At 37.3% G+C, this 25,992-nt stretch overlaps 1 protein-coding gene across 1 annotated transcript in view; it reads left to right on the plus strand.

The window, feature by feature from the left end:
* ABCA12 (ATP binding cassette subfamily A member 12) overlaps window positions 1-25,530 on the plus strand; it is a 291,771-nt gene extending 266,241 nt beyond the window's left edge. Inside the window, exons 43-56 of the mRNA XM_078450550.2 lie at window positions 3,365-3,419; window positions 4,005-4,182; window positions 6,109-6,224; window positions 7,952-8,111; window positions 9,249-9,502; window positions 11,324-11,528; window positions 12,663-12,772; window positions 13,053-13,194; window positions 14,406-14,540; window positions 16,438-16,541; window positions 17,969-18,061; window positions 19,131-19,236; window positions 21,920-22,057; window positions 23,819-25,530. Of these exons, the coding sequence (XP_078306676.2) occupies window positions 3,365-3,419; window positions 4,005-4,182; window positions 6,109-6,224; window positions 7,952-8,111; window positions 9,249-9,502; window positions 11,324-11,528; window positions 12,663-12,772; window positions 13,053-13,194; window positions 14,406-14,540; window positions 16,438-16,541; window positions 17,969-18,061; window positions 19,131-19,236; window positions 21,920-22,057; window positions 23,819-23,926 (1,904 nt within the window). The 3' untranslated portion in view covers window positions 23,927-25,530. The remainder of the gene's footprint in view (window positions 1-3,364; window positions 3,420-4,004; window positions 4,183-6,108; window positions 6,225-7,951; window positions 8,112-9,248; window positions 9,503-11,323; window positions 11,529-12,662; window positions 12,773-13,052; window positions 13,195-14,405; window positions 14,541-16,437; window positions 16,542-17,968; window positions 18,062-19,130; window positions 19,237-21,919; window positions 22,058-23,818) is intronic.
* The last annotated feature ends 462 nt before the right edge of the window (window positions 25,531-25,992 follow it).

Here is a 25,992-nt window from a genome sequence, read left to right on the forward strand (position 1 = left end):
CAAATTATTTTTCCTTACTGATCCTAAAAAAAATAATAATGATGATGGAAACAAATGAGTAACATATTTATTAGCCAATACTGAGTCTATAGCCTAATAAATAGGCTAACAAATAGCCTATTAAACAGGAAAAAAGACACAACCGGTCTTTTAGAAATGCCAGCGTCTGTTTTTCTTTCATCTCCTTCCTGTTGGGCATAACAATGTGTGTTGGATGTTCTCGTGATTGTAGAAGTGAGTTATAGAGTCAAACACTCATTCTAGCAAGAGAGTCTGTCAGTCTTCATTTTAGAGAGAACAGCATTCCTTCCCACCTGCTATAGCAGTTTCCTAGCACGAGGAACCATGAAGAAAGTAACAAGACTGAAAGATAGTCCTTAGATCTATAGCACCAATAAAGGACATAGTCAAAAGTGACAAATTAAATTAAATGGTGATGAGTGTTAAGGAGGGCACTTGTAATAAGCACTCAGTGTTATATGTAAGTGATGAATCACTGAATTCTACTCCTGAAACCAATATTGCACTAATGTTAACTAACTAGAATTTAAATAAAAATGTGAAAGAGAATTAATTAATCAATTAATTAATTAAATGGTGACTAAGGCCAGATAGGTTTTGTGTAACCTGGTTTGAAATACTACTGAGTACTTGACTTTTGGTAGGATGTCTTCATCAGAACAAAAGATACTTGTTTCTATGGAGGATAATGGAAGCAGAAGAGCTGTAGATACGACTGGGGGAAAATGTAGCGTAGGTAGGTAGGTAGGTGAGAAAAACATACCTGCCACTTTTGAAGAGTCGGCTTTTGAAACCTCTATTCAGGTTTCATTTATTAGTAGTATTCTTTACCAAGACTGAAGTAATCTAAATCACCCTGGATCCTAGCAGGCTTGTTGTGGCTCCTACCCTTGCATGTTTTAAGTTACAGAATTTAAAGAATTAGAATTCTGGAGCATAAACTTTTTATTGACCTTCAAAGGAAATTTATTTTTTAGGTTTAAAAATAGGGTTTATGAGTTCTGTAGCAGTTAGTAGTAGTGTGCCCTTTTTTAAGAAACTTTTCTCTTTTTTTAATATTTATTTTTGAGAGAGAGAGAGAGGGAGACACGATCCGAAGCAAGGTCCAGGCTCGGAGCTTTCAGCAAAGAGCCCACCGTGGGGCTCTAACCCACAAGTCACTCAACTGACTGAGCCACCCAGGCCCCCCTTAACTTCTCTTATATAGACTCATGAAAGTGGTCGCTTTCCACCCTCTGTGGGAGGAGTTTGATTTTCTTCAGAGAAGAAATCATGTCACCCTAAAATACTTTCATTGTCTTGTAATGCACATATGGGATCTGCCATGGTAATATTGTCTTTAAAAATCAACTCAATTGCTCTCCAGCCACCTCCCTCCCCCTATGACACTAGCTGTTTTAAAGCATGTTTGTTGAATTCTGCATTAATTAGGATTTTGCTTTAGCTATAAAATTGATTTTCTTTGAATTCTAACATGCTAGTAAAAATCTTTTAATTAGTTTTCCTTTGCTATGTCAATAACTATTATTTTCATGTGGTTCCCTCTAGTGGTTAATTTAACATGAAAATTCTGTTTTCTTCTCAAACAATAAAGGTTTGCTTGTTTCCCCTAACAATTGTTCTACAATGAGGCTCTTTTCCAAACATACGGACATATTGTTCCCTCTACGCTCCTGTTTGTTCTGACCCTTTAGTGCATTAGTAGTAATGATCAATGGAAAGCACCTGGTTTTAGATGTATGCCCATAGAGACAACAGAAACAGATAATATGTTATTTTTAATGTATATTATATATGGGGGAAATAATTGAAATTTTAAGGTTCAATATGATGTAATAAGTATTCATTGACTAATCACTGTAGTCAGAACATTATGCTGGATACGGTAGAACCCACAGAGAAGATTTTTATACATCCTCAACCCTAATGCATTTACTTGATCTTTCTGCTAAAAATATCTATGAAACACTTAGTTTGGCAGCATTTTTCATAGTGGAGTAAACACATTTGCAAAGATTCCTCTAGTGAAATAATGTAGTTCTTGATTCTGAAATACAAGAAAGAAATAAAAGAAATGTTTTTCCCCTGCCTATATTATAATTCAACAATAAGGTTTAAGTAGGGCTCCAAGGAAAACTGAATCTCAGTAAAAAGAGAGACTGTTAATTTACACAAAAGATAAGAAAAGTGCATTCCCCCAATGATGTGATTAAAGTTACAGGCCAAATTGATTATTATTGGTAGTTTCTTTGTTTTGCTTTAATTAAACTTTTTTTCTTTAACATGTAACAATTGCAGAATTCAACCTCAAAATATGTTACATTCTACTCAACAAAAATTATAAATTTAAGTTAACGGAGGGAATATAACTTTAGAATAATTTATATTTGGCTGCTGTGAAAGGGTCTTAATATCTTGATATAATAAACATATACTACATGAGCAGTAAGTGAGAAAGTTCTTGCTCAGCTTATGACTCTAATAAAACAAATATTTAAGAGACAGCCTCACTGCCATCCCCTACTATTCTTTTCCAAAGTTACTCAGACAGTATAGACTTTGTCTTCACACTGTAGTCCCTTGGGAAACTTTTGCCAGCCCATTTTTGACTATGACTAATGATCATCCTCTGATAAGCGGAGAAAAGAATCTTGTTTCTAACTCAGAAACTATAACTGATTATGGGAGATCCCAATAATTTAGGACTGTATTGGAATTAAATGACTACTTTCCTGGCACCAGCTAGTTTCTCTGAATTCTCTTGGATCTTTGTGTCTCAATGAAAACCCGTCAGAGATGACTGAAGCTCTCAAGCCTTACCCTAGTAGATAAAGTTCTAGAAAAATAGACGTCTTGGAGGTAGTGAAAGAGGAAGGATCTTCTCAGGCTACAGTATTTTCCCAACCTGGCCGACAGCACGATAAAGAGGGATGAGGGTGGTCAGTGTTCTTTAGGAGATCCTCATATAATTGGTCTAAAACACCAATGTAGTAAGTGCCGCTGAAATACAAACGTGCATGATTAGATGGGGAGAAGAAATGGAAAATGTAATAGAGGGGAAATGCCATATAAGAAATGGAAATTCTTGTCCCTTCCCCCAAAATTCCATACCCAATGGGAAAAAACATTTTTTTAATTTTTATGTGAATGCCACCAATTGTGTGGCATTGATGAGATTAGTTGGCGGAGGGGGGCAGCGGGGGGGGATAATTTTCCTTTAAAATACTATCCCCAAAGCAAAATTATAGCATAAGGAGGAAAGTGTTATGCATTATTCATCCAAAAATTGGTATTTCTGAATAACTGAATATCTACTAATGAACAGAACTGTCTCTTCTTTAAGGCATCATCATGTATAGTCATCCTTATCCAGGAGTGCAAGACCAAGAACAAGCCACGTAAGTGGAAATATCTGGTATGACTACATTACTCCTTGGCATAGTGAAGCCTCTGAATAAAGTACTGTAATTGGAAATCACAGTTGTATCTGAATGAATGTCAATCTAGAAGAGCTGTTAATACAAGTCACTGACTGGGATAAAAGGAAGTTTCTGAAAGTCTGTGCAGTGGGGTTGCCAAGTGAGCTTGCTGGCTGTAGAGTCAGAATCTGCTGCTTTTATAAGTCAAGTGCGTAAGTGCTTCATCATTTCAATTTCCCTGCATAGCATTTAAGTACTATTTCTGTGCTCAAGGACTATATATTCCTTGCATACACCCAGTAACCCTTAGAGACCGAGGTGGGCTTTTTTTTTTTTTTTTTGATCAAATATCCCTAGTCAATTCAGATGCACTAGAGCTATACTTATCCAGGGTCATAGCCAAGTCATGTAGAAGATATTATCTGGCTGCCTTGCAGGAAGACTTATTTGTGTCACAGCCAAGTCGTATACTGTTTTGTTGATGGTTTTAGTCATGAATCTTTCTGAAAGGAAAAGAGTTCTAAAAACTTATGTATGCTCTCCTCTCCCTATTGCTCACTACAGAATGAGCAGCTTAATCGATATTTTAGTGGCACTCTCCATCCTGATGGGCTACTCTGTCACCACCGCCAGCTTTGTCACCTATGTTGTAAGGGAGCATCAGACCAAAGCCAAGCAGCTGCAGCACATTTCAGGCGTCGGTGTGACTTGCTACTGGGCCACAAACTTCATTTATGACATGGTGAGTAGCTTGCAGGAAAGACAGGATTGATTGGGGTAGAAGATACCACTCTTATATACAGGATTTATTCATGCCTACCTTGTTAAAATTATCACTACAAGTCAGTAAATTAAGAAAAAAATAATTTGGGGGCGCCTGGGTGGCTCAGCTGGTTGAGTATCCGACTTTGGCGCAGGTCATGATCTCACAGTTTGTGAATTCAAGCACTGTGTTGTGCTGACGTTTCAGAGCTGGAGCCTGCTTCAGATTCTGTCTCCCTCTCTCTCTACCCCTGCCCTGCCCATGCTCTGTCTCTCTCTGTCTCTCAAAAATAAATAAACATTAAAAAAGAAAAAAGAAAAAAATAATTTGCATCAGACTTACAGTCACCCGATAATTAGAAGAAAGAGCCACCTCCCCTCGTCTCTGTGGTCTGAGGACCCACCGATATCAGATTCCCCTGGACATTTATTAAAATGCAGATTCCTGGCCCCCTCCAGACCTACTAGTTCTATACTTTGGGAGTGGAACCCAGAGAATATACATTTTAAACAAAATCCTCCAAGTTATTTTATGCATAATAAGGTTTGAGAGCCACTACTGTGGAAAAATAGAAAGCAAAATAGCCTTGCCGAATGGTACCAAATACTAATGGTAAAAACTTCGAAGTAGCAGTCCCTGATGAATGACACATTAGAGGAGATTAGTAGGGACAATAAAGGATGAATATCATTGACAGCTCTCTCATTTGCATAAAATGGGCCCCAAATTCAGATGGTTTTTCTTGACTCCAAATGCGCCAGTATTGGCCAAAAGCCCAGGATGTGGTATGCATTTGCCTGGTGATTATGGCAGAATTGTCTGAGTTGCTGTATAGATCATTGGCTTGAAGAGCTAGAGGGTAATTATCTGCATATCCACTTTGTTAATGTATCCAGTGAGGTCTGAAATGCCTTTGTTGAAGAAGTCAAATCTAAAAGAATGGTAATGACTCCTCTGGACTTAATAGGAGTTTTAATGTCAAGAGAGCTCAAAGTACACACTTCTGCAAAGGGCTACTTACTACTCAGATTCCATTGTCATATGTCTGGTGCTCATCCCAATTTAGGAGATTCCTCTCCCTTCCAGATTAAATTACCATCTCTTTCATAGTGTGCCTCTTGCTGCAGCCTGCACAGCATTTACTATTTCTATTTGCCAATAAAACACTGAGTTCTTTGTTCATATACTGTGATTCCAAGAATGTGTGGAACCTGCCACCCCACTGTTTTACGCAGAGTGGCTCACACCGATAACCAACCAGGCCTTCGAAATCAGCCACCTGAGAGAGTTCCAGCATTCAAAATGAAATCAGTACTTTGAAGACTGCATCTAATACCAAGATACCTGACTGTCTTATCTTTCTCACTGAACCTCTGTCACAAAGTGATCCCCAGTCTCAAAGCCTGGAGGCAGGAACACCAGGGGACTCCATGTACATCTATAAAGATGGTGACTGGCTTGACCTCATATTACAGGAGACAAATTCTAGAGTGAAATCAATGTAAAATAAGCTGAACTTACAAGCAACAGGAACATAAATAAAAATTCATTCCTTCACATACTTCAAGGTTAACTTGTTATCGTTTTAACTAGATGGGCTATTGATGTTTTTGGGAAAATATTTGCCATATATATATTTTAAATTTTTTTAAACGTTTATTTATTTTTGAGAGAGAGAGAGAGGGAGAAACAGAGTGTGAGTTGGGGAGGGACAGAGAGAGAGGGAGACAGAGAACCAAAGCAGGCTCCACACTTTGAGCTGTCAGCACAGAGCCCAGTGCTGGGCTTGAACCCATGAACCATGAGATCATGACCTGAGCCAAAGTTGAACACTTAACCGACTGAGCCATCCATGAGCCCCAAATATTTACCATGTATTAAGCATTGTTTTACATATTCCCATAGGTCTTCTACTTGGTGCCTGTAGCATTTTCAATTGGTGTCATTGCAATTTTCAAATTACCTGCCTTCTACAGTGAAAACAACTTAGGTGCCGTATCCCTCCTACTTCTACTGTTTGGGTAAGCTGCAGTGAAAAAAGAACAGAACTAAGTGTTCTGAGGCACAAACAGAAACTAAATCTCATTAGCTAATTTACAATTGTCTTGGGGTTTCAGTAGCCATGAGTGATGACTGACAACACATTATACTTGCTAGTCCACAGTTTGTACAGTACAGTACTTCTGAAAATGAATGTTGTCGTTATTAATAGTAATATCTAACATTAATGAGTACTTACTAGGTACCAAGTGTCATGATTGGCAATCTACACATGTAATATAAGCTACATAAAAATGGATGTTTCAGAATGATCGGAAAAATTTACATACATGTGTGGATTTGTGTATTGACAAATTATGAGTATATATCACATTGCAAGGTATGTATCCTCATGTATATTTTATTTATATTTTTATGGATGTTTAACACACACACACAAGTATTATTTCTGTATTGGGGCTATACAGGTAGTATGGGTTGATATAATCAGTGCTTAGCATAGAGTTCTTTCTGCCCTGAATGCATGGGCAGTAGCCATTGACATAGCAGTGTAGCAGATGAAGGTTTACATTCATCTGAAATCAAACCTGAACCTATTGGTACATGCTGTTTGCTCACAGCAGGACATCCAGCTTCTGAGCTTTCTCTGTCTGCTAAGTTAGCTTACCATAATGTCATTACTTTTCTTTAAATTATAAGATTTATATTGATTAAACTCTTATTTCTGAGAGCAAAAAAAAAAAAAAAGTTTCTTGGATTGGATGACAGCATCTCTAAAAGGAATTCATTTGTAGTTGTGATGATATAGAACTACTCAAGTTTCCTTAAAAGAAAAGCTTCTTACTGTCACTTTTTTTTAAATTATTGACTATTTTATTTAATTTTTTAAATTATTGACTATTTTATTTTTTTATTATTTTTTTTAATATGAAATTTATTGTCAAATTGGTTTCCATACAACACCCAGTGCTCATCCCAACAGGTGCCCTCCTCAATACCCATCACCCACCCTCCTCTCCCTCCCACCCCCCATCTACCCTCAGTTTGTTCTCAGTTTTTAAGAGTCTTACGCTTTGGCTCTCTTCCTCTCTAACCTCTCTTTTTTCCCCTCCCCCATGGACTTCTGTTAAGTTTCTCAGGCTCCACATACGAGTGAAAACATATGGTATCTGTCTGTCTCTGTATGACTTATTTCACTTAGCATAACACTCTCCAGTTCCATCCACATTGCTACAAGGGGCCATATTTCATTCTTTCTCATTGCCATGTAGTATTCCATTGTGTATATAAACCACAATTTCTTTATCCATTCATCAGTTGATGGACATTTAGGCTCTTTCCATAATTTGGCTATTGTTGAGAGTGCTGCTATAAACATTGGGTTACAAGTGCCCTATGCATCAGCACTCCTGTATCCCTTGGGTCAATTCCTAGCAGTGCTATTGCTGGGTCATAGGGTAGGTCTATTTTTAATTTTTTGAGGAACCTCCACACTGATTTCCAGAGTGGCTGCACCAGTTTGCATTCCCACCAACAGTGCAAGAGTGTTCCCGTTTCTCCACGTCACTTTTTAAAAATCCAAAGAATTTGTCAAAAAAAGTTTTTATAATACAGAGATCTAGCTGTGAGGCTTAGTGACGCATCCCTAATGTTTATTTTCACTTTGGAGCCCTATCAAAAGTTTTGTCTGTTTGTTAAAGAGTAAGGATTAAAGCATAATTTTAATCCTTGTGTTATTTACATACAGGTATGCCACATTTTCTTGGATGTACTTACTGGCTGGGCTCTTCCATGAAACAGGGATGGCTTTCATCACTTACGTCTGCATCAACCTTTTCTTTGGCATCAATTCCATTGTCTCCCTGTCAGTGGTATACTTCCTTTCCAAGGAAAAGCCCAATGATCCGGTAAGATCCATTATTCGCCTGGTAAACTTCAATAAACGTATGAAATGTTTCAGTATGTTCAAGGTGAAAAGATTTTCTACATTTTGCATTCTCTAAATAGAAAAGAGGAATTTCAGTTAATTCTATTAAGTTTGATAGAAGAGAAACTACAGCCTTTTAAGATTCTTTTTAGTTTCCAAGTAGGTTAATGCCTATGATTATATTTACTCAATGTCAAAACTATTGGCATTTGAAAGCGTTCAAGTGGAGGTGAAATCAAATTATTGTGTACAACACTATAAAAATCATGAACCTATTGGTCCAGTGAAATATTTATTCATTAATTGTTATCATATGGTAGGAACAAGGACAATGGCTCAGTTATGTGACTATTGGTTAAGGGTGGTTTTTTTTTTTGTTGAACATTCATAGAGAACAAACCTGATATGTTCCCTTTCAAGCATGTATTAGATAGAGTCTACTTCATTGTGAGCATCACTTCCCATTCAAAGCTGACAATTACAGTTAGTGAGAAGGGAAGCACGAACAGTGCTGGGCAATTGAATGAGAAAGAATGGAGAGGAAACTACGTGAACTGAGGAACAGACAAGCACACTCCAGGAGGAAGAAGACAATTCATGAGTTGCAAGTGGTTGGCCCAAGTGTGAATAACGTGAAAATAAGCCATTTGCTCCTCATGTAGATAGGTTGTCTCTCCTTCATCTCAGTTCACCATTTAGCCCCTCTTCAAATAGGAATTACCTAAAGTTCTAAAACTTCACTGTACCAAATCCCTTCTTTACCTAGGCATGACCAAGACCCTGTACCAGACCTCAACATCCTGGCTATTTCTACACTTCTAGGATCTAAGGCAGGGCTAGAAGTGATTCTGTCTCCAGGGTTTGGCCTGATGCCTCAGATCATCTCAAAAAGAAGATAAACCTTTTCTGCTTATATTTTAGTAATAAATCTCCATGTTTTGGTTATAGTAAATATTTACATGTAAATTCAACACACATGGGAAATAATTGCCGATCTCGATAAACTTCCCCAGTTTTAATATTTGCCCACATCACATTTGTTCACATCAGTTTTAAATTTTTGTCAATTTGTCAGAAGTCTAACACTGAGTTTCATTTTTTTTTTCTCTTATTTCAGACTTTAGAACTTATTTCTGAAACCCTCAAGCGTATTTTCCTGATTTTTCCACAATTCTGTTTTGGCTATGGTTTGATTGAACTTTCTCAACAACAGTCGGTCCTAGACTTTTTAAAAGCATATGGAGTGGAATACCCAAGTGAAACCTTTGAGATGGATAAACTAGGTGCCATGTTTGTGGCTTTGGTTTCTCAGGGCACCATGTTCTTTTTGTTGCGGCTCTTAATCAACGAATGGCTAATAAAGAAACTCAGGTAAATAAAAAGAAAACATCGTGTTTGACATGCATGATAGAACTCAATTCAAAATATTTAGGAAGGAACAATAGTCTAAACCTTTCTATTAGTAACGTGGAAATGTGCTAAAAAAAACTTAAAAAAATTGTAACATAATTCACCACTCATTCCAGTCAGTAAATAGTTATCACACCTCACTCTGTGTCTGCAACTATTATTGTAGAGTGAGAGAGTAAAATTAAAGAAGCACAATTGTTAGCCTTAAAGAGATTAAGATTCAGTGGTGGAGAGAAAATGCATACATAAACAAAGGATGTTGTGTTTGAGTTGAGTTTAAAGGATGGCTAGAAAGTAGAAATGAAGAAAGAAGACTGAGTGAGTAGCGTATTAGCAATGGGTTTGAGAGAAGGTTGAATAAGGAGAAAATGGAATCTTAAATAAAAAGAAATATGCATACAATTGACCCGACTATTTCATTTCTAGGATTCTTTTCCTACAGATATGCTCACACATTTGCAGATTTATGAATGTATAAAGCTATCCATCATCGCAACCATTCTTAATAGCAAAAGAATGAAAACAGCCTAAATGTCCTTCATGGACTGGTTAAATAAATTATACAAATTTACATTTTTTCATAGGTAAACACTATGCAGGCATTAGAAAGACTGATACAGTTCTGTATGGAATATTTGGGATTACTACTAATACTTATTGAGTGAAAAATGCTAAGTTCAAAATTTTGTGTGAAGTATATTATCATTTGAGTTAGAAAAGAACTATAATTTATACATACATATGCATATACTATCTCTCTATGGGTGCCCTGCTGAGGAGAGCTCTATAGAGTTGAAGGAAACTTACTTCTCACTATATATTCTTCAGTACCATTTTAATACATGGTGTGCATGTATCACCTATTGAAAAATAAAACTTAAGTTAAGAGTAATAAAAATAATGACAAGAGCAAAGACCGAGAAAAAAATCTTAAGTGTATTTGAGAAATGAGTAATACAATTTGATTAGAACGTAGAATAAAGGCAACGAAATAGTAGGAGCTCAAGCATGTGGCTGGAAGACTATGGAGTCTATTGGATACCTGGGTAGAGAGATTATTTGGACTTTTTCAACAAACAAATAATAGTCCAATAAATGTTTTGACCAGAAAGCAACATGGTCAAACGGTGCTTTAGGAGATGTGATTCTGTGGAGGTCATACAGTTTAGAATGGAGGATCAGAGATATTGGAACAGTTAGAAATTCTTGAAGAATTTAGTGAGAAACAGTGAAAGCCTGTGATGGTAATAGAAATAGACAGAACATGATTGATGACTAGGTGTTCCAAGGCATTTCCAGTGTTAGGAGACTGACTACATGCGTAGATTTTGTAATGGGGAAGATTCAAAGAAAACATCACAGTTAGAATCTCTGGGGATATCATTAAAAGAAACAGGGACATTGGGAAGAAGACCTGAATTGATTTGTTGGGTTTTTAAATTTTGTTTGGATTGGTTTGCTTTAGCATACGTTAGGCAAGGTACTGATGTGGGCTTGAGACTGCTTTCAGGGCTGATAACCCTAATATATTGCCTAGATACTAAGTAAGACATTCACAGTAAACAGAACATAGAGGGACATTCATGTCACTGAATATGGTGAAGAGCATTTGTACTAATTTTTAACTTACTTAAGTAGCATAATGCATAACAAATCTTAAGCTTAGTGTGTGATTGCGCGCTTTTAGTGAAGTGAGAATTCATTAAAACATGTTGAAATTGAGCGGTGCCACTTTAAAATCATTGATGCAAAATCACTGGGTCTTTCTTTTTTTTTTTTTAGACTCTTCTTTAGAAAATTTAGTTCGTCTCCTGTAGTGGAGACAATAGACGAAGATGAAGACGTCCGAGCTGAGAGATTAAGAGTGGAAAATGGCGCAAGTGAATTTGACCTGGTCCAGCTCCATCGTCTCACAAAGACCTACCAACTTATCCACAAAAAGATTATAGCTGTAAACAACATCAGCATTGGCATACCCGCTGGGGAGGTGAGGAACTTGCTCTGTTCCTAACTGTCCTTTATATTGGCATGTTAAGTCACAAAAATCTTTAAACTTTCCTATTTTTTTCTAGAAATTTAGAAGTCAACCTCTGAATATCTTGATGGATCCTGTGTATACAATGTACACATATCCTTATGTTACTTACTCTCTAAGTCTTCCCTCTCGTCAGGGAGGATTCGCCACACACCTAGTTCTAAGCCCCTGCCCGTGCTACCTACTGTCCTCCCTGGGCTGGACTTTTAGTCAAGAAGCCCGTGCAGGGCGCTGTCTTCAACTTTCAGTTTTTAGCTCCCTGTGAAAGACAGCATGAAGAGATCTGTTGTCAGAAGCGAGATCCTAGGGGTGCCTGGGTGGCTCAGTGGGTTAAGCATCTGACTTGGGTGGTTAAACATCCAACTTTGGCTCAGGTCATTATCTCACGGTTTGTGGGTTCAGGTGGTGCACTGAGCTCTCTGCTGTCTGTGTGGAGCCTGGAGCCTGCTTCGGATCCTCTGTCTCCTCTCTCGGCCCCTCCTCTGCTCAAGCTCTCTCTCTACCTCTCTCAAAAATAAATATGCATTAGAAAGTTGTTTTTAATAAAAAAAGAAGCAAGGTCCTAGAACTGCATTCATATTTATTCTTGCCATTTTTATATAAGAAATATTAAGCCAGCTTTGAAAAGAAAGAGAAAATGTGGGCATTTCCCTTAGTTTTTTTGAGGAGAGCTGCAAACCACATGCATCCAATCCATTCAACAGCATAAAGAAATTATTGCTTCAGTGGCTTATTCAGTAGTGATTTTGTGTGAATAATGTGAAACCTATAAATATAATTACTTTGTCAAGTTAGCGTATCTTACTTATGGAATATTTTATCATGTCATGCAGATAATATAATATGTAAAACAAGTCCTGTGTATATATACAAATGTTCAGATGGTTAAAGGAAAAAAAAGATCTTTGTTGTAAAAGAGAAAGTTTTATCAAATGCCAGAAGAACACTACAATATCCATGAATAATTCCAGGAACTTTTTTTTCTTTGGAATTTATTTCATCCAGGGAAAAAGAGGAAACAGATGTAATAGTAACATGTCTGGTTTGGATTAAGATTTACATCTTTTTTTCCCTCTCCCAAACCAGTGCTTTGGCCTTCTTGGGGTGAATGGAGCAGGAAAGACAACTATCTTCAAGATGCTGACAGGAGACGTAATTCCTTCAAGTGGAAACATCCTGATCAGAAATAAAACTGGGTATGGGAAACCATGGCTTCAACTTATCAAGCACAACATAATTAAAATGAACACTTTGTTATTTTGTAGATATAGTATTACATCCCTAGGGGAGAAACAGCTATTTTGTTCCCTAATTTTTAAAACTTTATGTGTGTGATATGATGGTGGGGTTATTTTACCTCTTTTTATTAGAATCACAAATCTCCATGACCAAAGTAGAGCTGCCTTCCCAACTTTTGGGGACTAGAAGGGACATACCTTTTGAAACCCCTCCGTATCTTCACTTCTCTCAATGCAGATCTCTGGGTCATGTTGACTCACACAGCTCATTAGTTGGATACTGCCCTCAGGAAGATGCCTTAGATGACCTGGTATCGGTGGAAGAACATTTGTATTTCTACGCAAGGATACATGGAATTCCAGAAAAAGATATTAAGGAAGTGAGTATAAGTGTGAAAAACTAGTTCATTTGAAAACCATTACTGTTTCAGCTCCCCCCGCTGCAACCCCAACTCTCAAGACTAAGTTGACATCTGAAAAACTAGGGCATTTTCCTCCTGTCACTGACAGTTTAGGCAGTCTTAGCCTAATTTTGTACATCATATATACACCTATGAACTCAGCTTCAGAAGCTCCTTGACCTGTGCTTGTTCACTTACCTTTCAAGAACTATTAAGTAAAGGATCATACTTGCCTTAGGCTCTGGCTTGAGCATGGGTTGGTCTGCACATCCTGTAGTGTTTAGATAAGTTTTGAAAAATGCAATTCCCTGCAAACTGCCCACATAAAATAGAATAGCTTCCATTTTGATTTTTTAAATGTGGTCTTGTGCTTCATGGCAATCATTTGCCTTTTTAATGGAATGACTAGCCCTTAGGGCAGTCTCCTCTATTTCTGCAACCCCGAGGACCTGTGGAAATCCTCCTAGGATTCCTCTATTTACCAGAGCTGTTTAACAACAGAAATAGCCTCAGGAACCCATGATTCCTAAGTTAATGTGCTAAAGTTTTGATACTGGGTCAGTTTTAAATAGACACGAAGCCTTTGTGACAACTTGCTCCCCCAGTAAGAAGAAAGAACAGTGAGGACAGTCAATGAGAAACCTGCCTTGTGAAGGGTCATGTTCTGTTTTAGCTCTTTTAAGTTTTATAAAGAAATCCTGCAGAAAGTACAATCTGCAACTGTAAACACACACACATACACAGGGGAAAATCTCATTTGAAAATGAGCCTCTACAGAATCGTTTTCATCTCTTTAAATAATTTTCATTTGTAGGTAGACCTTTAAAAGTAAAAATAGGGCACGGTGGCTCAGTCAGTTAAGCCTCCACTCTGGGTTTCGGGTCAGGTCACGATCTCCCATGGGAGATCATGGGTTGGAGCTTCATGGGTTGGAGCCCTGCATCGGGTTCTGTGCTGGCAGCACGGAGCCTGCTTGGGATTCTCTCTCCCTCCCTCTCTGCCCTCCCCCACTCATGCTATCTGTGTCTCTCTCAAAATAAATAAATAAACTTAAAAAATTAATTAAAAAAAAGTAAAAATAAAATCTATGCTGGTTTAAATGTTTGAATTTTTTTCAGGTATGTATTTCTTCATTATAGAACTTTCTTTCATAAGCATCTTTTCCTCTAACTCCTGTTTTCCACCCACAGACTGTTCATAAACTCCTTAGGAGACTTCACCTGATGCCCTACAAGGACAGGGCTACCTCGCTGTGCAGTTACGGCACAAAAAGAAAATTATCCACCGCACTGGCCTTGATAGGGAAACCTTCCATTTTGCTGCTGGTAAGAGGACTGTTGTGGAAAAGGCTACTACATAATTAGAATCACATGTCCAATAGTATGTGCAGCATGTTCTATCGTTGTTGCCATAAACCTTTGGTGAAGTCTCACAATGTGCTTGTTATTTTGCAAAACACTTTACATACGCTGTCTCCTTAAGGGAATTTATGTCAGCAAAGAGCTGTGGCTCAGTCTGTTTCAGAAGAGACACTTGTCATGGGAACAGGAAGTAGCCAAACCAAATTCAGGATATGCTAATGAGTAAGTAAAGTTACAAAATATGGGAGAATTTGATTACCCATTATTGAAGAAATCTGTTTTTTTAGTAACTCGTCAGGTGAACCAACATATTTTCCAACTTCTACTAAAGAGGAAAGACACATTTTAGGGCAACATGTTGTGCTAAAATTTCATTTCCTCTTGACCTAAAAATACACGTTACCTAGTTTGGGATGAGATTGACAATATGCCTTCCTATTCTGTTTGAATTTTTCGGACGCAAGAGATGCACTTCACATTTATAGTTCGGTTAAGAGCTGGAAAATTAAATTCGTCACCTGGAAATACAAAGTTCACGTAGAGGTGATGTGGCATCCTGCTTGCTCTTCGCACCAAACATTGTGGAGGTGTTTATTACCAAGAAATGAACTTGTCCTTATTTTGGAAGCTCCCCTTCATTCAAGGAGCTCCAAACCTCACAAGAGCTTTAACCATATGCAATACAAATTCAGTTACAAATCACCACATTATTCTGGGGATTCAGTCAGACAGAGAACCAAATCGTTTAAACTGCCCAGCGAGAGTGATACACAACCTACCTTTTTATAATACCAGAAGCTTATAGCACATTACCTCCCTGCCAATCGATGCTTATGGTGGAATTTTATTGTCTAAGTGTCCCCTAAGTTGAACAAAACAATCCTTAGGCACCCCTGTGAAATAATAGATGTAAATTACTTTAAAACATTTAAAAGTGCTATGCAAAGGTTATATATTAATGAGCTGAACTGAAATACAGGCTGTGAGAGAAAGCTGTTATATTTTCTTCCATATGCATTGGCCATCTATGCTATCATCTTCAAAAACAGGGGCAATGAGAAGATATCCTTTACTGTTTGCCCAAATCAATATCCATGCCTTTCTTTAGCCTCTTACTATAAACACAAGCCTCGGATGATCCTATGTGGATGTTTTCCACTGCAAATTCATATTTTTAATTATTACCTAATCTTGACCTAGAACTTGCTAATTTAATCATCTCTTAGGATCTAGTATTCTTGGTTTAGCTCATTCATTTTTGTACATTTTGCATCTTACGTCTGAACAATTTTTCGAAACATTTATTTTAAATATGACTTATATTTTCTACTTGACAATTTCTACAAATCTTATTTTAATTTCCCTAAAGAGTATTAAATTTCAATTAGTAGCATAGAATTTAAAATCTACCTCAAACATATTAACTGGAAAATCAGGTTGTGTTCTCTGTGCGACACATGCTGTAGTATTCCTCGTGCCACAATTCTGCTATCAGGAGCAAGGTAGCAATCTTGTTGATGTAGCTTCAAATATACATGTGACAATGTAGTATTAAATGCAGAAACTCTGCTTTGTCAGTAATTGAACTGGATTTTTTTTTCCAAAGAAATATGAGACAAGTGTAAAGTAACAGGGTGTCAACTTCGCTGAGGCACTTTTTAAAACAGATTGACAATTTTAAATGGTTAATTTTGAGCTTTCTGACAGCAGCAGAAAGAAACCTATTAAGTACAAAACAAGTTAGTCACAGGACTTCGCAAAGTGATTTCTGTTCTAGGCAAGTGAGACGCAGTGATTCATGTAAAGGACCTCATCAAATATTAATTAATTTGATAAATCTTCCCTGTAACTTTCTATTAAGGATGAGCCGAGCTCTGGGATGGACCCTAAGTCAAAACGGCACCTGTGGAGGATCATTTCAGAAGAAGTGCAGAATAAATGTTCCGTCATCCTCACGTCTCACAGGTAAACTGAGTGGGGGGAGCGCTGAAGTCGTTGACAGCATTTTAGGATGAGAGATGGGAAGAGGTATTCCTATGTAATGTATATTAGTGATGAATTGCCACAACCAAATAAAGTATTTTATGTTTATGGTCACAGGGGCGAGTCAGGCAGGTTTCATGTGAGAATTCAGCTCCTGTGGCCAGTAGGACAATCTTTCTAAAAATAAATTTCTCTCGAATTGAGAGGGACTTATGACTCTCTTAATTTGACTAGGACTCCTTATTGCCTATCACATAAAGTTCAACACCCTCAGCCGTAGTATACAAGGCCTTTTATTGTCTGGCTTCATCTAAATTTCCGGTTTATTTTTATTTTTTTTTTCTCCTATGACACCCTCTCCTCTCAGTCAATCTGAATGACTAGTGGTTCCACATACACTCACTGCCTCCCTAATCACCACACCCTCTCTTTGGCTGTGCTTTCTACCTGAAACTGTCTTTTCACACAATCAAAATTCTTTTTTTTTTAATGTTTGTTTATTTATTTTGAGAGAAAGAGAGAGCACATGCATGAGTGGGAGAGGAGCAGAGGGAGAGGGAGAGAGAGAATCCCAAGTAGACTACATATTGTCAGCTTGGAGCCGGATGCGGGGCTCGATCACACGAACCGTGAGATCATGACCTGAGCTGAAATCAAGAGTCAGATACCCAACTGACTGAGCCACCCAAGCACCGCCAAAAATACAAATTCTAATCTCCCAGTCCTCTTCCATGAAATAGACCTTTCCAATCAAGGAAATAAAAATGCTGCTGAAGCATTTTATCTGTGCCTTTTTTATAAGGTTAGCCATGTATTAAAGTGATCTCTTCCCTGCAATTCTCATAGTAGGAAAAGTTCTAGATTAGTTTATAATTAAGAGACTTTTTCATATTCTAGCTATGCCCCATACACTATGTGTTCTGAAACCAGTCTTTTCATTACCATTCACTTTTGTAGGAAGTGGAGAGGATCTCTACCAGTTAACACAGTTCTAGAAATGAGAGATTATATAATCAAGTATAGGTTAACTAGTTATAAATAAAAAAGCATAAAAGTCAACTGAATATGGAATATGAAACATCATGAAAAAAGCTCAGGATTATTTTGGAAACATTTCTCAGGAAATGTAGGTCTTGAGCCTAAGCTTAAAAGAGGTTGAAAGAAATGCTGCATTTGATGAGAGGGCATTCCAGGTGAGAGAGATAGCTTGAAGCTGGAGAATAAAGAGTAATAAACCCTATGTGAAGACATTTAATTTATATTTTAAAATGTATTTTGTGTGTCCTTCAAGGGAAAAGACATCTTAAGGAACTAAAATAGTATTTCCAAGGTGCCATAATGAAACAGCTCAGCTTATGCTTATGAGCACTTCTCTGTGCCCAGAATTCTGATGTGATTCTGTCTTTCAGCATGGAAGAATGTGAGGCTCTCTGTACCAGGTTGGCCATTATGGTGAATGGAAGGTTCCAGTGCATTGGATCTTTGCAGCATATAAAGAGCAGGTGAAGAACAATGGCATTGTTTGACATTTGATGTGGGGAAGTACATCTAACAGTGCTGTCCTTACTTTGTAGGATTACTCAGCAGCCTATCCTGTAATGAGTAGTAAAACTGGAAAGAAAAAGTTGATCATCAGTTCACCTTAAAGTTAAATTATCTTACCTAAGGTCTTAAAATTATCTTACTTAGGTCTTAAAAACAACTACGACAAAAATAACTCTCAGAAGGCAGTTTCTAAGAGTTTACTCAAGAAGAAATTAGACCTTCCCAAGTACATGAAGGCATAGATTTTTATCTAACGTGTTCATTTTCCATTTGCACAGGCTTTCAGTAAACTATTTAACATTTTTACTGCATTCAAAACCTTTTAATCAAGAATACACTGGGGTAACGTGCATAAATATCATATGACCAAATTAAAATTAAATTAAAATTTTATATTTGCCAGAATGCATATGCACTTACACGTATTCATGTTAATCTCCAAACTTCAGGGTGTTAACTTTATAACTTTATTTGTACAACTTGGTTTTCTTATAAGATAGCATTAACCAAGGTAAGCAAAAAAGGGCAAAAGAGGCCATATACATTGTTCCCAGAGTCTGTTGTGACTTGTTTATAAAGTCTATATTTGGGCAAACAGTTAGCTAGCATATTGATTACTCATTTTTAAAACCTCAATAACTTTAATCCTCACTTCTGACACCAAATCTCCAAAGACTTGCCCTTTAAGACCTGTCTGCTTTAAATTAGAAAGTATTTAACCCCAGATATTGACATCAATTGCCAATTCATCCATGTCAAAGAAAGCCAAGATTTTATGTTTTCTTTCTAATGCCGCTTTTGTCCAAGGAGTGTGACTTTGGATAGTGGTAGAACTAAATAAAAAATAATGGCAGTGCACTATTTCCAGTTGCAACATACCCTGAACTTTTATGGCAAAATGACAGTCTTTATATAAGTAAAGGGGCTATCATGGTCAGCTTGGGTCCTGTTTCATTACCTAGAATTCCAGGGGAGCTATTTCAGCGAAATGTAACTCATATCACATTCCACACTTTTTCTTTCTAGGTTTGGAAGAGGATTTACTGTCAAGGTTCACTTGAAGAATACCAAAGTGAGCATGGAGACCCTCACAAGGTTTATGCAACTGCACTTTCCAAAAACATACTTAAAAGTGAGTAAGAAATTGTCCTACCTCTTAGTCTTGACTGGTTTTGGTAGTCATAATCTCATACGGATGTTTGCCATTTTTAAATTGACTGTGGTTTTACTATTAATACACTTATTAGTTCAAGATACATAAGACACTCTGAAACATATTTACTATGAACAAATAGAATCTTCAAATTAATTATATAATTTTGTAGCTATTTAAAATTAATGTAGTCCTGGGGCAACTGGCTGGCTCATTCTGTGGAGCATGTCACTCTTGATCTCAGGGTTATTACTTCAAGCCCCACATTGGGTGTAGACAGCTTGCATTAACATAAGCGCATACATACATACATAAAATGTAGTCCTTATATGTATATATATCTTCATTTATTTGTTCCTCACGGAGGATTTATGACCATACTATTAGTTTTTAAGTTGTATACACAGAGTTTACTAGTTATATATGTTAAGGGACTGAGGGAAGACAGATATTATATGACCAAGAACATTTCTTCTTAGAAAAAAAAAAAATTACAAAGTTCCAGAATGTCACAGCTGGAAAAGATTATCTTCTTTGTTCCTCTCATTTGGAAAATAAGCCCACAATGATTTGAACTGCTTGGAAATCAAGTTCTTAAGTCCCACACTAGTTGAAACATTATTCAATTAATCTCATGTTATATATACATACCCACAGGATGGACAGGCACAGATATATGTGTATGTATCTCACATAGTACATATTTAAATAAATGCACATGACAAAACAGCTATCCTTATAACATCTTTGATGTGTAGGTAGTTTGTACAAGATGTAGTTATAGCCACTGTTTTTAATAGAAATCAGGTGTGTAAAGGTGGAAAGAAATGGTGAAAGATGGGCCAAAATCCAGCTCTCCCTGTGTGACTTCCAGCAAGACATTTAAAGTCTCTGAACCTCATTTTTCTCCTTTGTGAAATAGGCATAATGACATCGACTTCACAAAATTGGTGCGAGAAATAAATGATAAAATGTGCACAAAGCTACTTCATAAACTATAAGGCACCATAGTAATGTGACATGATTGTAGATAGTAAAATAGAGTGCATTTTTTAAAATAATTCTTTATCTCTATAAAATACCTTTGCCTGGACCTCCCAAACCTTGGCTAACTTCTTCAGGAAACAATGGCTTTCACGATTCTTATCAAAGTCTATTTTCAACCATCTAAATTAAAATCAAATTTAAAAATTAAAGGACACTTTGCACAAATCACGTTGGTCATAGTGCTTTTCCTTTTGGTGAATTTCTGAGTTGAAATCTGTGTTTATTCACTGAGTGATGAGATTACATTCACCCTGGTCTGTTCCTTGTGGGGCCAGGGCTACAAAAAGCAAATGCAGTGATCACAAAAGTCTCATTTCTTTCTAAACAGACCATTCTTTATGAGTATGTGGTGGTTTCTAGATCTCTAGAAGGGAAATAGCAAAAGCAACATTTTGGGAATAAAAATAAGTAAGACAGCCTTATTGTGGTAACAGGCGTGATGCATGCACAGGTTAATAAGAGGGGGTAGGCAGTGAGCACAGGAGTGAGAAGAGGAGGGGTTTCCAGTAACATGTCTTGAATACCAGGTGAAATACACAGTCATGATCCATATAGGTTGCAGGGGTAGATTCTTGATCAAATAGTGCTTAGGAAAGATTATCCTAGCTGTTTTGTGCCAGAATGTATGAATGTATGCAGTTTCCAGGCCACAGAAGAGGCTGTAACAGTTGCTTAGATATGGAGTGGGGAACATCAAGTTAATAACATTGATGGTGCAAATAGAGAGGAAAGGTTTAAATTTAAGAGTCATTGTAGAGGAAAAATAAAAAGGATATGCTAACTATTAAATATGTAGAAAAGCAAAATGTTAAAGATGCTCCAAGAAAACAAGAATAGATTATAAGTAGATGGTGATACTATGGACTAATGAAGAAATTGAAAAGAATTTCCAGGTGAGTTAAGAAAGAATGTGGCATATTTGAAAGAGATTTTTCATATGCAATGCTTTTGAAATCTAGCATCTTTAGCCAATATAAATTGAAGTTAATCCACAGCCTTTTAGAACAATTCTAACATTATAACAAAACAAAACAAAAAAATTCTAAATGTGATCCCTGAAAAAAGCCTTAATGTGAGCTGAGCATAATCTGACCTCTAATATACCATTTCATAGAGCACCTAGGTGGCTCAGTCGGTTAAGCATCCGACCTTGGCTCAGGTCGTGATCTCACGGTTAATGGCTTCAAGCCCTGTGTTGGACTCTGTGCTGACAGTTTGGAGCCTGGAGCCTGCTTCAGATTCTGTGTCTCCCTCTCTCTCTGCTCCTCCCTGGCTCGCACTCTGTCTCTCAAAAATAAACATTAAAAAAATATTTAAAATGCCATTTCACAGTATTTTTTTCTAGGCAAGACTGTGATGACTTTATAAGTGCATAGGAATGTAGACTACTTTGGAATATTCATTAGGTTTGTAATTTGTTTCCTCTTTGACATTCATAAAACTTTTCATCTCTTTGCAGGTTGTTAGTTTCAAAATACAGCCATCACTTTATACGGTTGCATCATTGTCGATGGAATCCATTTCAGTATTTTCCTTAGCTCTTGGTCAGGTTATGTCTAGTCAACTCAGTATGACCTGACATTGCAAAATAAATTGTTTCCCTCGGTTTCCACAGGATCAGCACCTCAGCATGCTAGAATACCATGTGCCTGTCACGGCAGGAGGAGTGGCAAACATTTTTGATCTGCTAGAAACCAACAAGACTGCTTTAAATATCACAAATTTCTTAGTGAGTCAAACGACCCTGGAAGAGGTAAGCTGGATACCACTATCCAAGTGCATAATGTCACATAGTAATTATTACACATTCTGGTTATTTCTTTTTAATACCATTCAGTTTGTTTTTAATTGAAGCAATATCTAAGCTTACACCTGAAAAACTTAGCTTAATTTATTTCTTTTTTTAAAAATGTTTATCTTTTAGAGAGAAAGAAAGAGAGATGGCACGAGTCGGGGAGTGGTAGAGAGAAGGGAACAGAGAATCCCAAGCAGGCTCCGCACCATCAGCACAGAGACCCACATGGGCCTCGATCCCACCACAGTGAGATCATGACCTGAGCCGAAATCTAGAGTCAGATGCTTAACTGACTGAGCCACCCAGGCACCCCAGCTTAATTTAACTCTACCTACTTTTTGGGATGTTCAAAAAAAGTGTGAAAAGCATGAACTATTTTTTAAAGGAGAAAAGAAGACGTTTCCTTACTATAAGACACTTATATCCATTAGGTTATATGAATATGTAAAGCAACAAAGTGTTATTTTCACCTATAAAACAAATAGATGTTAACACTTTCCTTACTTTATCCTTGATAAGTTTCTGTCTTTTTCCCCCTTTTCAGTAGGTTTCTTAAATAACATTTCTATTGACTGGCTTCCGGGATTAGCACAGCATAAAGAGAATTTGGTATCAGACCTTTAGATCTGCTAGACTCATGCAACCAAAGTGGTAAATGCAGAATTTTTTGTTTTACTCATATCATCTCTTAATTTCTTTGTATTCAGTAACTAGAGCCTTTGTGGTCATTCTTCACCACCTCTGTGTGGTGTTAATTTCGTATAGCTCTACCAAGCTGATATATAGAACAGTTCATTGCATCTACCATCACAACAGGTCTGAACATTAAGCCTCAGGGGCCTCAGAGTGTTGCATTTTATGGAAAATTTTTTATGGGGCCTTCAGGAAATTATGGCTTTACTGACCCAGAAAATTTGGCCTTTGACTTATAATCAACTACCATGACCATGTCAGACACAAAATATCAACAGTTTCTGGAGGAATCTATGACTAACAGACTTAATGATTTTAAACCAAGTAATAAAAGTCTGCCTGTTAAATAACTGGCTTACTAGGGCACCTGAGTGGCCCAGTCAGTTAAGCGTCTGACTTCAGCTCAGGTCATGATCTCACAGTTCTGAGTTCGAGCCCTGCGTCCAGCTCTGTGCTGACATTTCAGAGCCTGGAGCCTGCTTCAGATTCTGTGTCTCCCTCTCTCTCTCTGCCCCTCTCCCTGCTCACGCTCTGCCTCTCTCAAAAATAAACAAATGTTAAAAAAAAAATTAAATAACTGGCTTACTGAACATAAAGTTAATGTGGGCTTTCTTTACAAATTTTGTTTTAGTATATTAACCCTTGAAACTAGTGAAATTTCTCTCAACATCATCTCATAAACATTTGATAATGGTTTGGCTTGGGTTCCTGTATTATTCTTGATAGAGATGTTAATGTAGATCATATAAATACAGATATGTGGTTATAGATACTCAACTATAGCTTTAGATTTATATTATGATTATAGTTGTAGATATGGGTTTTATTTTCAAAGCCCAGTTAAATTTGAGTATGTAAAAGGACTACTAGTGAGAGTGTGTATATATGTGTGGACATGTCCCTATACTATCTAGTTTTCTTATTTTCTCTTTCACTCTGTGTGTGTGTGTGTGTGTGCGCGCATTAACCTTATTTCTTCCTTTGGCTTACCAAGCAGTAATGGCTTTATTTCCCTTGAAAAATCAGGTTTTCATCAACTTTGCCAAAGATCAAAAGTCCTATGAAAGTGCTGATGCCAGTAGCCAAGGCTCCACCATAAGTGTTGACTCCCAGGATGACCGGATGGAATCTTAGTACCTCCAGCAAAGCCAATCTCAGCAAGTGGCCTGTGGCTTCCTTTTAAGGAAGAGCCACTGAAGATATTGCTTCCTCAAACTATCTTCATTTTAAAGTATTATACTGTGTGGAAGGTACAATTGTGTAAGACTAGCAAGTAACTGTAAGTGGAAAGGTGGTTTTTTGGTTTTTGTTTGTGTTTTGTTTTTTTTTTTTAAGGTCAGTGAATGTTGTTGCTACTGAAATGAATTCCGGAACACTCAGTACTGTGAGCGTGCTAATGTATGTGTTGGCGATGACTACGCAAGGTGAAACTGCTTGAAGATAAACGTCTTAATTTATTACTTTCAATAAAAAGCTGAAAAAGTATGGTTATTACTAGGTGAAAAGAATGGAGCAGACGAGTAAGATAGTTTGGGGGGTAGAATTGAGAGAAGAAACAAAATAATTTATTTCCAGAAAATAACAGAATGAGAATCATCATTGGATACAGATTAATATTGGCAGTAAGCAGTGGGCACAATGTCTGCAAGGTATGTATGTCATTTTCAGTGCCTATAAATATGTGGGGGTATACTGAACCCCAGAAAAGTGCCTTTCCACAAGAATGCCATAAGAGGGCAGTTTACCCTGGTGGTAAACAGAACTCAGATTTATTCCTGCTGGTCCTTAACAATACTTAAGGCCCTGGGCAGAGGAAGAAGCTACTTGTTCTGCAGGGGAAATGGGTGTGTCAGCTGAACAGACCCAAATCCTAGAAACTGATAGAAAATTCATGTGCTGCTGGCAGGCAACATTTTTTTAAGCTCTTACGGAAACCCTCATATTGTGGGTCTCTCTGCAGAAAACATTCCTGTGGAGAGAAAATGAATATGGAGACAATTTTCAGCTAATCACCCGGGCTGACCCAGAATCATGCGTATGGCTATATAGGATAGACTTCATAATAATGCCAAATTATATAGCCCTCGGGGAAGGTGTTTTATGTAACAATTGTGTGTGTGTGTGTGTGTATGTGTGTGTGTGCGTGCGTACACATTTGCCAGCTTTGGCACAATTGTTATCGGTTTCAAAAACCAATAAACTCAAAATTAAAAAAAAAAAATTCATGAAGCCATTTCATTTGTTAGGGAAGATTCTGGAAGCTAAAAATTGGAGTCATGTGGCCTACAAGGTCCCACATGATCAGTCCATGCTTACCTCTCCACCTTCATCCCTTTCTTTCTCTTCTTCTTTAGGGTATAGCCATGCTGGCCTCTTTTCAGTTTTTCCAATGCACCAAACTCTTTCCCATCTCCAGACCCCCTACTCTAAATGCTCTTCCCTCCTCCTTGTTGCTAGACTATGCTAATAGTCTTCAGAAATGCTATTCTTTCTCAGAGAAGCTTTCCTTTTCTACTTCCTCAGTTTAAATCCAGTCCCTCTGTTTTAATACTGTACTTTATTATACTTCCTACTTTTCTGTCAGAGCATGCATCCTAATTTGCAATATACCCAGACTAAAAATACACGTCTTAACAGATGGCAACAGAATTTCTCTTAGGATAGAAAAACACTGTATTGAGTATAATATATACATAAGCCTTTTGGAGTAGAAGTTGTAACTCTGAGAACATGGATATCTTCAGAAGCCCAAATGACAAAAAAAGGTGGTCAGGCTCCATGAAAGAATAAAAGGATTTGTTTATTGTTCATTGTGTTTGTTATTGTGGTGATGGCAGTTGGTGGGTTAGCTGGTTGGTTGCTTCTGAGCAATGGTAGGAAGGGAAGCAAAGGGCAAAGAAAGGAGTGGAGGAAGGAGAAAGCAGGGAAAGCTGAGTCTTAAAGAGATGAAAGTCCAGTGAGAAGGTGAAGTGATAGAATGGACTTTTAAAACCATGAATATCCAAATACTGTTTTCACATTCATTTGCTGTACAAACCATGCTACATACTCTCCTCATGACTCCTAAATCTTCATTAAAGTCAGCCACACTTACAAAGAGAGGTCTGGTAAAAACAGAATAGGATGGGTTGATGTCCTCTTGGAAAGAAGTGCAGAACAGAATCCAACAATACATTAGAAAAAACATTCACCACTATCAA

The sequence above is a fragment of the Panthera onca genome, chromosome C1 (assembly GCF_046562875.1).
Source record: "Panthera onca isolate mPanOnc1 chromosome C1, mPanOnc1 haplotype 2, whole genome shotgun sequence".
Classification (NCBI taxonomy): Eukaryota; Metazoa; Chordata; class Mammalia; order Carnivora; family Felidae; genus Panthera; species Panthera onca.